Source organism: Peromyscus leucopus, chromosome 3, assembly GCF_004664715.2.
Source record: "Peromyscus leucopus breed LL Stock chromosome 3, UCI_PerLeu_2.1, whole genome shotgun sequence".
In the NCBI taxonomy this organism is placed as follows: Eukaryota; Metazoa; Chordata; class Mammalia; order Rodentia; family Cricetidae; genus Peromyscus; species Peromyscus leucopus.
Genome location: NC_051065.1, coordinates 46,190,507 through 46,206,090, shown reverse-complemented (window position 1 = coordinate 46,206,090; position 15,584 = coordinate 46,190,507). Strand labels below are relative to the sequence as shown.

The following is a 15,584-nucleotide window of genomic DNA, read 5'->3' as shown; positions in this document are numbered from 1 at the left end:
ACCATAGATTCTGACAATGGTACCCATTGTGAGATCTCTCTGGTCTTCTTTTAGAATTTATTTTGGAAGCTTCCTTGAAACTGTGAATGAAATTTCCTGGAAAGAAGGAACATGTGACATTGACTATTTTACAGGATAATTAACTAATTAGAATTCAAAGATGTGGCATTGTTGGGATGCTGAAGTTCAAAGCCCAATTACAGTTAATTTTGGACTATCTTTTAATAGTCATTCCTTCCCCACCTTGTGACAATGAGAAAACCTTTTGAAATGTACTGACTGACTAAGCAGTCTGCTTGCTTCCAACAACTCAGAAGTTAAGGATGTCATCAAAGCATCTAAGGGTTATAGCTGAGGTTTCTGGACTTAACTGTAACCCATTACATTGAAGTTCCAGCAACATATTTGAAAAGAACCTTGACTTATGGCTTTCTTTGATCTTATAAAAAAAATCCAGGAATAGTTACCACGTTGGAAAATGCAATTTGGCTAACTGAATCTGTGATCTAAATCATGGTCACTCATAGCTGGCTCTAGAATAAGCTATAAACTATCATTTATCTCCTTTGACATAAGGTCCTTATTTTCATTCTGTGTTAATTTGTTTGATTGTTTGTTTGTTTGTTGTTGTTGTTGTTTTGGTTAGTTGCGTTAACATTTATGGGACCTAAATGTGGACTCCCCAGAATGAATGAATCACTTCATGCTAAGAGAGTCGCTTAAATCAGAGGCAGGTACTAGCCAGACTATTGGTGTGCAACTGTCCTCTGATGTGTGTTTTTTAGTTATTTCTGGATTTTAACTCTCCCTTGTTTTGACCAACCATTTGTTTATTCTGAGCTTGTTTCAGAGGATTATGGTAATTCCTCAAGCTGTTGATGATTACATCATGGAGCCTATATCTCTATCCCTTACATCTACATCTTCTAGGTCAGTGGTTCTCAACCTGTGGGTCAAAACTCACCTTGCAAACCTCTATCACCAAAGATATTTGCATTACAATTCATAACAGAAGCAAAATTGCAGTTATGAAGTATCAATGAAAATAATTTTATGGCTAGGGTCATCACAACCTGAGGAACTGTGTTAAAGTGTCACAACGTTAGGAAGGCTGAGAACCACTGGGGGCTCCTCGGATCAATTATAATAAATAAATCATCTGACTGTAGTAGACTGGGATGCTAAATTTTCCTTTCAAGACTTAAAATAGATCTTTTCTTTGAAAGTTTTAATTGGGAAGTCTACTGCTTGTCTGATGGCCTGCCTTTCTATGTGATTTGGTGTTTCTGTTTTGCTACCTTCAACACACTTTCTGTTTCCTATTTATCTAGTGTTTCATTATAATATGATGAGTCAAGATTCTTTCCCCATTTTATCTGTTTTATGAACTATATTCCTTCTGTATCTGTTGTATTTGCTTAACTCTGAGAAATATTATGAATTTTCCGAAAAAAAAATAGGTATTTTTTTTATCTTTTTTTAATTAGAAACTTCTTATTCATTTTAAATACCAATCACAGATCCCCTCTTTCCTCCTCCTACCCTCCAGCATTCCCCCCTAAACTTACCCCTATGCCTTTAGATAGAGATTCTTTTTATAACCTCTACATTTGATCCTTTCTAGCACATCATAGGAGATTTCACATTTCTCCTTCTTTTACTTTTGTCCTTGTTGGATTTTTCTAATTCCTCTATTTTGTTTTTAAGCCGAGCTATTCTGTTCTCTCCTTGATCGATTCTGTTAATGAGACTTTCCATGGAGCTTTGTATTTGATTATGCTTTTTTTCCTTTCCAGAATTTCAGGTTTGATTTTCTTCAATATTTCTCTTTTTTTCAGTTCTGCCTTTATTATCTTAAATCATTTTCCTCTCTCTATTCAGCTGTTCATATTCCTATTGAGGGACTTATTTTCTTCTTGGACTTCTTTGAAATTACTTATAACTATTTTAATCATTCTTCTGAGTTCTCTGTCTGGGATTTCATCAAACTTAATTCTTACTGGATGCCATTACTGCAGGGTTAGTTAATTTTTGATGAATCATGTTTTTCCTTTTCCTTATATTACATAATTGGGATGTACGCATCTGGAGTTATTTCATTGCTTGCTTTATTGCTTGATTTATTTATTTATTTATTTATTATTTATTATGTTCTTTCAGCTGAAGTGTTTGCAGTATTAGTGTGTGACCTAGAAGTGATAGAACTCAGATATATACAAAATAAATAATATTATTTTGGGTGGAGACTGGAGGGATATTAAGAGCACTAGCTGTTCTTCCAGAAGACCCAAATTCCATTCCCAGCACTCACATGGTAGCTTAAAACCATCTGCAACTCCAGTTCCAGGGGCTCCAGCACCCTCTTTTGGCCTCCATGAAACCAGGGAAGCACATTGTACAAACAGGTACATGCATACATGCAAACAAAATACCCATACACATAAAATAATAAAATATTTTTCTTAGTAATTAGCATATAAATTTCTTTTTTATTAAGAAATTTTTTTCATTCATTTTACACACCAATCAAAGATCCCCCTCTTCGCTCCTCCCATCCCCCCAGGTTCCCCTCCCAACCCACCCTATACTCTCACCCACAAGAAGGCAAGGCCTCCCATGGGGAGGCACATTCAGTAGAGGCAAGTCCAAGCCTTTCCTCCTACCTCAAGGCTGCACACGAGTTGTCCCATCATAGATAGTGGGCTCCACAAAGCCTGCTCATGCACTAGAGATGGATTCTGATCCTACCGCCAGGGGGCCTCCCAAGCAGATCAAGTTACACAATTGCATGCAAAGGGCTTAGTCCAGTCCCATGCAGACTCCACAGCCATTGATCCAACTTTCTTGAGTTCCCTCTAGTTTGGTTTGGTTGTCCCTGCGTGTTTCCCCATCATGATCCTGATGCACTTGCTTATAGAATCCCTCTCCTTTCTCTTTGGACTCAGAATAGACCCTATTGTAATTTAAGTCATTTTGTAAATATCTAGACTCTGTATATGACAGAAAATTGGAGTATTTGTTTTTGTGAGTCTGGCATAATTTTGTAATATGACAATTTCCAGTTTGACTAATTTTCTTACAAATGATATAATTACATTTTTTTATGATTGAGTAACACTTTGGTGTGTATATACACCACATTCCCTTTATTCATCTATTGATTGTAACTTTGGCTATTTGTGAAAACTACCATAGTAAGCAGAAAGCATTCCAGCACATCAATGTCTGCTGACTATGCTTTAATCAGGCATATACCTATTGTTAATATCATAGGATTATATGGTAGATCCATTTTTAATTTTTTGAGAAATATCTGTATTGATTTCCATAATGACTGTACTAGTTTATACTCTCTCAGCACCAGTGCTTAATGATAGCCCCTATAATCCTTACCAGGGTTAGAATTTTTTTATTTATTGATGACAAGCAATCTGACTGAGGCAACACAGAATTCTAATGAATCTTTTAGTTGTCTTTTATTTATGGCTAAGGATGCTGAGGTTTTCCATGTATTTACTGGTCATTTGTACTTCCATCATTTAAGAAATTCTCTTCAGTGTCCACACTTAATTTGATGATTTGGGTTGTAGTGAATTATTTTTTAGATTTATTTAATCAATCTTACATGTTAATCTTCTCTAAGATGTGTAGTTTCTTTTTCTTTCATCCCAAAGGCTAGTCCTTTTCAAGTATTTACTTTGTTGTGCAGAAACGTTTAATTTCATGCAGTTCCATTTAGCTGTTCTTGCTATTAATTCTTTGGTTATTGAATCTGATAATCACTGGAATCAAAATATCAAAATACTGTAGATAGTCCTTGTGGATGCCTATGTACCAATGTGCTTTCTCTATGTTTTCATCTAGAAGTTTCAAAGTCTTAAGTTAATGTCTTTGAAACATTTTTAATTTGTTTTCTTTTGTCAAGGGTGAGAGATGCAGATCTACATTTGTTCTTTTGTGTATATTCTTTTCCTTTTCTTTTTGAAAACTTCATGTGTCATCACTCCCTCCTTCCTCTGCCCAACTCCACTATCACTTAGTAATCCATGATCTCTTTTTAAATTATATATGTACACATACATGTATGTATGTATGTATATGTGTTTGCTGTTATATATGAAAACATGTTTAAGCAACCTATCAAGTCAATTTATCATTATTCATATGTACATGTATCCTTGGCTGACCATTTGGAACTAGAAAAATCAGGGAGAACCTTGTCCATGTAGGAAACCATTTATTTGTCTCTCCATAACCTTTGACTACTTATAGTTCTTTGGACCACATGGAATTTCACCAATCTATGTTGGCATGTCAACTGATGTTGTCATAATGCTGATTTTTCTCAGGCAACAATGTGGTTGACATTACATGGGTGCCTTTTCCATGTCATGTCTAGAGGACATTATCTAGCAGCAGATGTCTGAGCTTTGGGATTTTCTGATTTTTCTGTTCCTTTTAGGTATACTTTTCCCAGCACTATTTCTGGAGGAAGTTATCTTTTCTAAAGAGTGTGTTTTGGGCACCTTTGTAATGATCAGGTAGCTGTAGCTATGTGGGTTTATTTATAAGTCTTCTAGTCTATTAAATTTATCTACATATCTAGGTTTTGTTGGTACTAGGGTGTTTTTTGTTATGATGACTGTGTATCACGACTTGGATGGGTACTGTAATGTTACCTGCTTTTTTCTTTCTACTCAGGATTACTTTGACCATTCAGGTTGGTATGTATTTTAGTTTTATTTCATCTAGTTCTTTGAAGGATAGCCTTAGAATTGTGATGGAGATTAAATTGAATGTGCCAATCAACTTTAGTAATACATTTTTTCTAAGATTACTTTCTTTACTGTTCTATCATTTTTATTATAGTTTTTTTTTACCTCACAGATAGATATCACTAGTTTTTGTGGATGTTATTGTATATGAGGGTTTCATCCTGATTTCCTTCTCATCAAGTTTATTTATTGCTTTATGAAAAAGCTACTGATATTTGCATATTGATTTTATCATGCTACTTGGTGCTGTTTATCATGTCCATGAAATTACTGCTGAGGTCTTTCAGTGTTTGATAGGTATCGTATCATATCACCTGCAAAAAAGCAATAATTTTACTCTTTACTTTGTTGTTTCTATCCATTGAGCATATTGGACAGCACTAGTTGGACTTAGTGAGTTATCAAAAAAGGCATAAAGTTGGGGGAGAGATAGGCTGTGGGGAATAAAGTGTTATAATAAAGGGAGAAATGTGGTTAAATGTGATCATATCTCTTTTTGAATAAATCTATGAAATTCTCAAGAATAAGGAAAAGATCATTTTTTAATTATTTTTGAGATTGTAATATAACTACAACATTTCTCCTTCCCCTTTCATCTTAAAATTCATGGTCTCTGCTTTCATTGTTATATGTGGCTATATACATACATATGTATATTCCTGGATATATTCTGATCAGTCTGTATAATCTTACTTGTATGTATGTTTTCAGGGCTTGCCATTTGGCACTGGTCAACCAGTTAGTGTGCTCTTTCTTAGGGAAGACGACTTCTTCACTTTTAGCTTTCCTCAAGTGCTTATAGTTCTTGGTGTAGGGTTGAGTCCTCATCGTTTTGTTTTGTTTTCTATCTGCTATGGCACATCTACTAGTGTAGCACTTGTTCAGCTCACCTTTGGGCAGTCATGGTGGCAAGACATCATGGGCATAACTACTGACATTACTAGAGGAAAAAAATGCACAACCAAATTCCCTTGTCTTCTGGCTTGTAGAGTTTTCCTTCCTCACTTCTGCAATGTTCTCTGAGCCCTAGGTGCAAGACTGTTTTGTAGATACACTGTTTTGTGGACAGACTGTGAGTGGGCTTCAGAGTTCTGCATTTTGATTGATTTCTGTGGTTCTCTGTAGTGATCATTATCTGTTGCAAAGGGAATTTTTCTTGAAGACTATACTTATCTGTGGACACAGGGAGAAAATGTATTCTTAATCTGTTTACTCAACTACAGGGAAACCAGAAACACTCCGTTCTGAAGCAACTAATGGGATACAAACTCAGTTTTCAGAGGAAGGGGTTCAGGTATCCTCTCTACATTTCTTTTCCAAGCAGCTATGAAGAAGTCAGTTCTCTTCAGAGATGCAGACTCTTCATATCTGAAAATGTGCTAATAGAATCTGTTATATGCCTCTTCCCTGAGTCAGGCTCAAGTATGGTACAAGAGCAAGGCAACCAGAATGCTCTTGTCAGAGTATACCAGTCTAGAATCTGACTACCATGCTCCATTTACACTAGTTGTTGCATAAACTTAAAAACCTTAATTCCATTCTGTAAAGCCCACTTGATCATCTAGAAATGTAGAATGGTAGAATAAATATGAGGTGTTCATAAAAACTATAACCTAGAGTGTGAAATATACAACATAGAAATTAACCACTGTTTTCAAAATTGAAATGCAGTCATTTGACATGCCGAGCACTGTGGGACTAGAAGGTTGTTTTAGACAAAGACACAAAGGAATTTGCATGTTAGGATGAATAGTATCAGGAATAGCACAGACTTTCAAATGGAGTATATACAGCTGCTTTGGTGAATCTACCCTACTCACCTCAGTCTAGAGTATGAGGTAATAGTCATGATCTACCGTATTCTTCTTAGCCTATGATTCCTGATAGCATGGAGAAAATTGATCCCAGGTGATAAATATTAGCACAAAATATTAAATGGTTAACTTCAAGCTTTAGCTACAGAACACTGCTGTGCCATGCCCTTTAATATTGCTTTACAGATAGGGTTATAGTGAAAACAATCAATGTTAACATCCCTCTGGCTAAAATGATTTTCCATACGCATTAGGGATAATCCCCTTATGGGCCACCTAGCTAGTATATACTGGAATGTGAAAATAGTGTAACAAATATCTGACTATGTCCTTCAATGTACTAGTCTTATAAATACTTCAAGCAAGAAAGTAAAACAGCAACATATTAACTACAATACAGAGAAATTTCTTACTATCCAAGCTAACCATTATCATAATACTCTGTCAGATAGCTCTGAGCATTATAATACATGTGTCTCTGTGTTAGACATGGCACAGGTGGGTGAGGGGTTATGGTAAAGTAAGGCTCTGAGACACAGTGCTATGTAAGTATAGATTTTGTGTTCACACTCTGCCAAGGGAAAACGCGGCAGGAGGAGCCAGATGTTGAATTCAATTCGTCTCCTAGGGACCTCCAGTGTGCTTGACAGTAGCCCTCTGCATGCCCCTTGTGACAAATTTGGTACTTCACAAGAGTATGCACGTCTTCTTGGAGCCTTGAGACCACATGCCAATTTTAGATAGTTTCTTGCAAATAAATGAATCCATGTGAGTCAATGTACCTTCCGTATTAATTCGAGACAATTCCTTTCTTCATACTTGACCATAAAACAGTTTTTAAAAGGTAAGTGAGGCTCCATGCATAAGAAATGTAGTGCATGACTCCTGTGTGAAATGTCTTGAAGAACTGTGAGACATTTTAGAAATAGAATAGTACTCCACTTAAGCAGGACTCCATGAGCCATTTAATGATATTCAGAGTTCAGAGGTAAGAGCTCTGAGTACCAGCTCTGTTGTGTAGCTGAGTCAGTCATGCCGAAGATGAGCACAGGATCTGTTTAACAGGTTTCACACGGTGGTTTTCCCAGGTGCATTCTGGTACCCACTTCCTTCGCCATCTTCCATGCTTACGTGTCAAGACCGATCACAAGATTCTCAACTCAGATTTTTCCACTCTGCTCAGCAACTCTAGAACATTTATTTTCTACAGTTTGGAAAATTCAGTCATGAACTTTCCTTGTTCTTGTCCCTCAACAACACTGGCATCAGACTAATAAGAAAGTAACTAGATCCTATAACACGGTTCCTCAAACTATATGCTAAAATTACATATAATCTCACATATCAATTTCAGTACACTTCTTCTGGGTAGGTTAGGTATTAATAAATTTCAAGGCTGGGCCTTAGTGGTTTTGTTAGAACTCATTCATGGAACTTCTACAGGAACGTTTACTTTGAACTATGTCTATTATAACTCTGTCACTGAAAGAAAGTGTATAGAATATCAGAATCCTCCTATATTTTTAATATTGATTCCTGTTCATGACTCCTGGTCAATGTAGTAATCTCTCTACTGAAGGCAATTATCTGAACAGAAATCAGACTGACCATTGTTCAAGGACTTCCACAGAGCTAATGTGAAATATGGACTTCTATCTCAAACTGCCTGTGTCTAAAAGATAGGGAAGTATTAATCTTTAATGCAGATTGCTAACACACCCATGAAGATGCTGAAACTGGATCCATAAAAGCATGAACAGTGAGAGCCAGGGCTTATGACAGAGAGGAAAGGAGAATGCAGTATTGGTCTATCTCTGGAACACATCTGAGAAAGTTCCTATTCAAACTCCATCCCTCATATTTTAAAGCACTTGCTTGTGTATGAGCCCTGTTAGAAAGGATCGTCAAGTGAATGTACAGAGCATGTCTAATTCTCCTTTCATCATGTTGCTTCATACTCTAATTCTAATTACCAAAGCCCTTAGATATGACCTTTCTATATGATGAATTATTCTAGAAATGAAAATCATCAGCTCACAGTTATTAAATCCAGATACAATATTTTTCTTCTCATGGGGTTCTAGGTCCCTCAGAATCCACCTATCTACCAATACCAGGGTTTCCTTAAAATAAATAAGGTTCCATGAAGTCAGGAATATATCTTGGCCCATGACTATTCTCTACCACCTAACCTCTTTATAGCATCCTAAGAAGGGCCAGCTGCAGAGAAGGTCTACATTTCTACTGTTTTTTTTACAACCCAGCCTCCTTTCAAGAATCAGCTGCTCTCCTTCTCTATACCAAGAAGAAAATTTTCCTTATCACATGTTCCTCACCTATCCACAGAGTGGACAAATAGAGCAGAGATAATGTAAGACCCGGGAAGGGGAACTCACAGGTGTGCTGGTATAGGAGCAGTGGGGCCCTCCCCTCAGCACCTCTCCTCCCTCTAGAAGGGTATAAATGCAGGCTCTCCCCAAATGCTCACTCCCTTCTGCTACATGAGTGCCTCCTTTTTCTGGCCGTTGTGGACATTGCTCCTGAGTTCCACGCCTTAACCCAGGTCCTGCTCTTCTTCTCCTAGAGGCCATGAACCCCACCACTAAAGCTGCTATTTTTCCCTATCTGCACTCCAATATACTCCATTTTCCCTCAGAGCTCTGCTTCTAGACTTTCTGGCTTCTCTGTAAGCTTGACCTTTCCTACCCCTTCTATTGTCATTTATTATGTGATCAAAGAGGCTAGAAATTGAAGGCACGTGGAGGTTCATGAAATGAACCAGAAGGCCTCCGGCTTGGGCCCAAGAGCTTGGGGCCGTCTCAGCCATGGCTGTTTTTACAGACAAATACTTCCAATTTGAAATGTTCAAAACCCCATTATACTGGGAATTAATGTCTTAAAATTCTAACCATATGTGTCTGGAGCAGTCACTTTGTATTAGAAATGACATTTCTGATTTTATATATATATATATATATATATATATATATATATATATATATATATGACATAAACATCCAACCAAGGTTAAAAATATCAGTGACCTTGGGCAATAACATTCCCTCCTGTGTCCTACATAAGGACTGCTCTCCATTTTGACCTTAATATACATACTTGAGCTGTAAAAACATGTGAGTACACTGAGCTCTTACAAATGCGGGATATTTTCCAAGATAGTTCCAACTATGCTAATGCCCTTAAACTCTGTTAACCACAGGGTGTCAATGAATGATAAACATGAGATCAAAGCAAGTAGTGGATCAGACAGCCATCCCTGTGCCCTGTTTCTGCTTGCTGAGAGTATCGTTGCCCAATCCCTTGTAGCCCATCAGAATACTGTCACCTGCCGAGTATCTTGCTGCTGTCCCACAGTGCTCTGTATTATAGACAACCACAACACACCATATGCCCACTGCTACATTTTTGTCTTTGATTCTCGTACTTGATAAGGATACCTATTTAGCTTAAGGCTGGCACAGGACTGAGGGCTCCAGTTTCCAGCACCCCGATGAATTGTCTTCTCTCTTCTTCTCTCTACTCAAGTTGCTTTCCCTTTTGATGATAAGATCGTTGGAGGATACACCTGCCAGAAGGATTCTGTCCCCTACCAGGTGTCCCTGAACTCTGGCTACCACTTCTGCGGAGGCTCCCTCACCAATGATCAATGGGTGGTGTCTGCAGCTCACTGCTACAAGAAGTAAGTGATGGGCGCTGGCTTTTCAGAACACACTTTTGGTATTTCCAAGGGGATGGGATTAGATTAGGCATCAGCTGAGGTTTTCAGGTGAATGGGAAAAGTCAGAGAAGAGAATGCTGACTGCAACTTCTTTCCTGAGTTTGGAGAAAATAAGGATATAGAATGGGAAGATTTTCACACTGCAGAAACATCCAAAGTAAATCAAGGGTATGGATAACAAAAGCAAGGAAAGTTGATTTTAGGGTTGAAGGAACCAACATGATGTCACACAAAGATTTTCACATAGTTACACTGAGTCCTGTAACAGTGAGATAAACACCGAGTTTTCGAGAGTGTGGACAATCTGTAAGCTTTTTTAAACTTCCTATTTTAATTCATTTCACTATATTGAGAAAACCAAGTGTCAATTTCTGTCCCAGAGGGTGTCTCACCTGAATATGCATCTGAATCATCTAGATTCTAATTCAAAAAGAAACCCAGAAAGCTAAAGTTCATAGCAAGATTTAAAATGACACAGCTGGATGGACAAAGCTATTTTCATCTATTTGTTCATTAGTTTTCTATGAAATAGGCTTTCTCTGTGCAGCCCTGACTGTCCTAGAACTCCCTCTGTAGACCAGGCAGGGATTTAGTGTAGTTTATACTTTGCAAAGGCACAGAGGAAGAATGAAGATATAGGAGCTGGCTTGCATCCAAAGGAGAGCACTAGGTTGATAAGTAGTCTCCAGCTGCAGTCCTTCACCTCAGTCATATTACCTGTCTTTGAAGTAGAAAGGAATCAGGTCTCCCAGTGGTACTTGCCCATCACATGACTGCTACATCTGTGATGTTAAACTAGGCCTCCTGCCCATTCCAAAGTTATTCAGCAAAAAGAGTTTAATAACTCTGGACTATCTGAGGTAATGGAGAGGAAGTGTCTAGCATGCCTCTCTTTCCAACAGCCGCATCCAAGTGAGGTTGGGAGAGCACAACATCAACATCCTTGAGGGCAATGAGCACTTTGTCACTGTTTCCAAGATCATCAAGCACCCTGACTTTGATGTGAAAACCCTGGAAAATGACATCATGCTGATCAAGCTCTCTTCCCCTGTGACCCTCAATGCCCGAGTGGCCACTGTAGCTCTGCCCACCTACTGTGCACCTGCTGGCACTCAGTGCCTCATTTCTGGCTGGGGTGATACCTTGAGCTTTGGCGGTAAGATACTTCATCTACTATTTCTACAGCTTTCCAGAGCTAAACTAGTTTCTAAACTTAAGTCATTGGTTTGTAATCGGCAAGTACATTGCCACTACCCAGTACACACAGGGTTCCATGGTGGGTAGAAGAGAAATTTATGCACTGAATGATATGGTTCCCAGAATGTAAACAGGATAGATACAGAATGTGCTATTATTACTTCCAGGAAGGACATCAATAATGACTATTCTAGAATCAAAGTTACTTACTGGGTCTTAGTATCTTAAAGAGTGCTCCAAGGCTCATCTAGTGGACAACACTGGGATGCTGATCCATAGCCTGGTCAGAATAACATTTCTTTCTTTTCCTTTCCTCACAGTGAACCACCCAGACCTACTCCAGTGCCTCGATGCCCCACTACTGCCTCAGATTGACTGTGAAACCTCCTACCCTGGAAGGATCACCAATAACATGGTTTGTGCTGGCTTCCTTGAGGGAGGCAAAGATTCCTGCCAGGTAATTGGTTCCCTTCTCATATAAAAAACCTTATTTTTCCAGGAGTGGAGTGGAATGCCCATGTGTATGGGTCATGATGTTTCCTGTAGTAGTTCCATGGGAAAGTGGAAAAGTCTATTCTGGGTGTCATCTCAACACTTTCGTGAGAATAGAGGATAGGATAACAAATGGAGACACAGGGAGGCTAGAAAGGCATCTTCAGGTCAGAAAAATGTGGTCCTTATACATGCCCCTTCCTTACTAACTGTGTTCCTCCATCCTAGGGTGACTCTGGTGGCCCTGTGGTCTGCAATGGAGAGCTCCAGGGCATTGTGTCCTGGGGTTATGGCTGTGCCCTGAAGGACAACCCTGGTGTGTACACCAGGGTCTGCAACTATGTGGACTGGATTGCGAACACCATTGCTGATAACTAAGAATCCTTAATCCCTCTGAAGTCACTAAGTCAATAAAGTGAATTCCTACTTTCTGTGTCTTGGTCTGACCTCTTTATCCTCTTGTGGGAAGTTCATACCCATTTGAGGTCATCTTTCTCTGTCCTTGAGAAGTGGAGAGCATCTTACACCTCTGAACATGTTGCATCTAATAGTAGGTCAATATCAGTGTAAAGGAAAAGAAACACTGAAGTTAAATGGTAGAAGAAAAGGTTTCCTTTTCTTTTAGAAAATCAGGTATCAGAATGCAGATATTTAAAAAAACTGCCTGAATTTTCTTTTGCATTTATGTGTGATTTCTAAATGAACACATTTATATTTTAGTAATAAATATCATGTATTTTAAATGAGAGTTTTTCTATTTGGTTGCAAGGTGTCCTGAAGGTATTAACATATTCACTATCATGGATGGTAAGATTCTTACCCATAATGATTATTGTGGGAACATTTTGTCCTCAGAAAACTTACCTAGGGCATGTTCATATGCCCACATGAATAGCTTCCCCCATATCTATTCCTCATATGCCTATAACATTTCCTTCCATTTATCCTTGATAAGACAATATGTATGCACAATTCTGAGAATTACATAGACATTTTTCATACTGAGGTTATTCTCCCCTATAGAGTGATTATGATTGGGATGGTAAAGCTAGAAACAGATGTACTGAGGGTATTGGCTTATAGCACCCTTTACCAAGCAGGTAATAAATAGGGGCATGCCTCCGCATATCCTTTGTGCTCACTATCCTGCTTTCCATTTGCTCCTGCAGCAACTCTGCTAAATATGAGGACAATTGTTCGGCATACGCATTGTCTATATAGATGCTGGGAAGCAGTATGTCAAAGGAAATCAACTCAGGCAATACACACCCAAGCATAAAACTTGCTTCTCTTTCCTTATCACTAGATATAACCTTAAACAAGCTCAATCATTTCTCTGCATGCTACATTATAACCTATAAAATGTAATTGTTTTGTTTTTGAAACAACATATTACTCTGAGTCTCAGGTTGCCCTTGAACTTTCAGTGGTCCCTCTGCCCCACTTTCCATGTGCTGGAGATATGAACCACCATGTCTGACTCTAATAAAGATTCCTATATTAACTTAAATTTATTTTTTCACAGAAATAAGAAAATTAAAATTTAGATCCATTAGGAGGAAAGGTTGATTTTGTCAAGTCACCTTTTTATATGTTACTGGTGGACATTTTCTCTCTACCTTACAGCCTCCTTTGCATACCCACATTTTTTTTTCAAAATTATTTTTCTGAGAGTTTTTTCAATTTATTTTTTATTCTTTTTTTAAAGAAAATTTTTATTCACTTTACATATCAACCACAGATCTCCCTCTCATCCTTTCTCCCACTCCCACCACTCTTCCCCTCCCCATTCCCCATCCCCTCCTCCAAAAGGGCAAGGGCTCCATGGAGAGTCAGCAAAGCCTGGTATATTTAGTTGAGGCAGGACCAAGCCCCTGCCCCACTGCATCAAGGCTGAACAAGGCTTCCACCATAGGTAATGGGTTCCAGAAAACCAGCTCATGTACCTACCAGTTGTGGTGCAAGCCGGTTGGATTTCCTGAAGGGGGCAAAGGCAGGAGGATCATGAATTCAAGACTAGCATGGGCTACACTTCAAAAATGTTTTTTATTTAAATAGACTTCCATCACTTTGTTCTCCTTTTCCACCTCCAGCCTCTCCCAGATACCTGCCCTCAAACCTCTCCCATGGCCCTCTACTCTCACATTTACAGCCTCTTTTTCTTTGACTATATTTATCACAAGTGTGTTATGTCTTTGTGTGTGTGTGTGTGTGTGTGTGTGTGTGTGTGCAGAAATTCATTTTTAAATGACAGTATCTTATAAAAGTGAGCTGATTTATAGGCTTCATGGCTGGATAGGACTACTGGTGGTGCGTCCTTCCTCTGGAGACTTGCTAGCAACTTCTGGTATCATGAAAGCTAGTCCTCAGACAGAAGTCACTCAGGTCAGTTCAGCTCAGAAGCCTCTGGGCCCTGTGTCTGAAATGCACAGTGTTTTTAACAAAAAAGACTTACATTCCACCTCTGGGGGCAACCATGGGCAATAAGCAATAAACTAATACTTCAGGAGTCTTTTGGATAATCCTGATGAACACTCAAATGGTGGCTTTTCAAACGTCGGGTACTGGATTTTTGTTAGATGGTCTTTATCCCTAGGATGGCTGGCCATACTACTCACCGGAAACTGCAGCAGGAGAGCTCTGTCTCCCCATGGGAGAACTGGCCCCCACACTAGGGAGAGATGGCTGCACTGGCCCAGACCGACCAGCTCAGCTACCATCCAGACCCACATCCTGGACCTTGTGTCAGTACACCCTAACATCTACCCCATCTATGCCCTTCTGGATTGTGTGAAGGGACTGGTCCTGCAAAATGACAGCCACGGGATCTCCATGACTCAGGGCGAGAGCAGGATATCCGAGAGTTGTTTGGGGAAGGTACAGTGGTGATGATGTACCACAGGCCAGAAGCCTTGAACCAGATTCAACTTGATATGTCATGCTTTGTTGACTTCCATGGGAGGCCTGCCCCTTTCTGAGGAGTGGATGGGGGGAAGGAGTAGGAAGGAGGTGGGGGAGGGAATGGGAGGAAAGGAAGAAGGGGAAACTGTGGTTGGTGTGTAAAATAAATAATAATAATAATAGTAATAATAATAATAATAATAATAATAATAATAATAAAATTGCTTAGACATAAAAAAAGAAAGGAGTATTTTTAGGCCAGATAAGAAATTTTGTGTGTGTGTGTGTGTGTGTGTGTGTGTGTGTGTGTACAGTTAAAACAAAGCCTAGCACTATTTTCTTGTGTGTGTACAGTTAAAACAAAGCCTAGCACTATTTTCTATATTACTCTTTGATTAGAGCCTAGAACACTTGGAATATATCACAGAACTTACTAAATATTTCTTGAGTAAACAAACACAGCTTGAGGGGGAAATGCACTTCTAGTGTTGGAGCCCACTGAGGTTTCCTCGTGGCTTCCCCCAGCAGGTCTGCATAGAGAGGATGATTGGACCACGGGCCTGAGGACCAGATGTGTGAGATGGTCTGCACTTGGCTGTACTGGGGAGTGGGGAGGCCTTTTGCTCCACCCCTTGGCATTCCTTTAAAAACTCTTTGGCAGAGACATCA

At 39.0% G+C, this 15,584-nt stretch overlaps 1 protein-coding gene across 3 annotated transcripts; it reads left to right on the top strand.

Moving 5' to 3' along the window:
• The first annotated feature begins 4,366 nt into the window (after nt 1-4,366).
• On the top strand, nt 4,367-12,445 carry LOC114688091 (anionic trypsin-2-like). Of its 3 annotated transcripts, none has more exons than XM_037203616.1 (5): nt 4,367-4,462; nt 10,133-10,286; nt 11,228-11,481; nt 11,843-11,979; nt 12,243-12,445. In XM_037203616.1, exons 1-5 carry the CDS (start codon nt 4,420-4,422, stop codon nt 12,390-12,392), a joined length of 738 nt encoding a protein of 245 aa, XP_037059511.1. In that variant the 5' UTR covers nt 4,367-4,419; the 3' UTR covers nt 12,393-12,445. The 3 variants fall into 3 exon arrangements, with proteins under 3 accessions (XP_037059511.1, XP_028718528.2, XP_037059510.1); XM_028862695.2 differs by having other exon boundaries at nt 4,373-4,720; XM_037203615.1 differs by having other exon boundaries at nt 4,373-4,724.
• The last annotated feature ends 3,139 nt before the right edge of the window (nt 12,446-15,584 follow it).

Coding starts and splice junctions, on each gene's coding strand:
- LOC114688091 (XM_028862695.2), top strand. CDS start 4,636: ATGATGACTGTGTATCACGACTTGGATGGGTACTGTAATGTTACCTGC. Junction 4,721..10,132: donor GGATTACTTTGACCATTCAG/GTTGGTATGTAT, acceptor TCTCTACTCAAG/TTGCTTTCCCTTTTGATGAT. Junction 10,287..11,227: donor GCAGCTCACTGCTACAAGAA/GTAAGTGATGGG, acceptor TCTTTCCAACAG/CCGCATCCAAGTGAGGTTGG.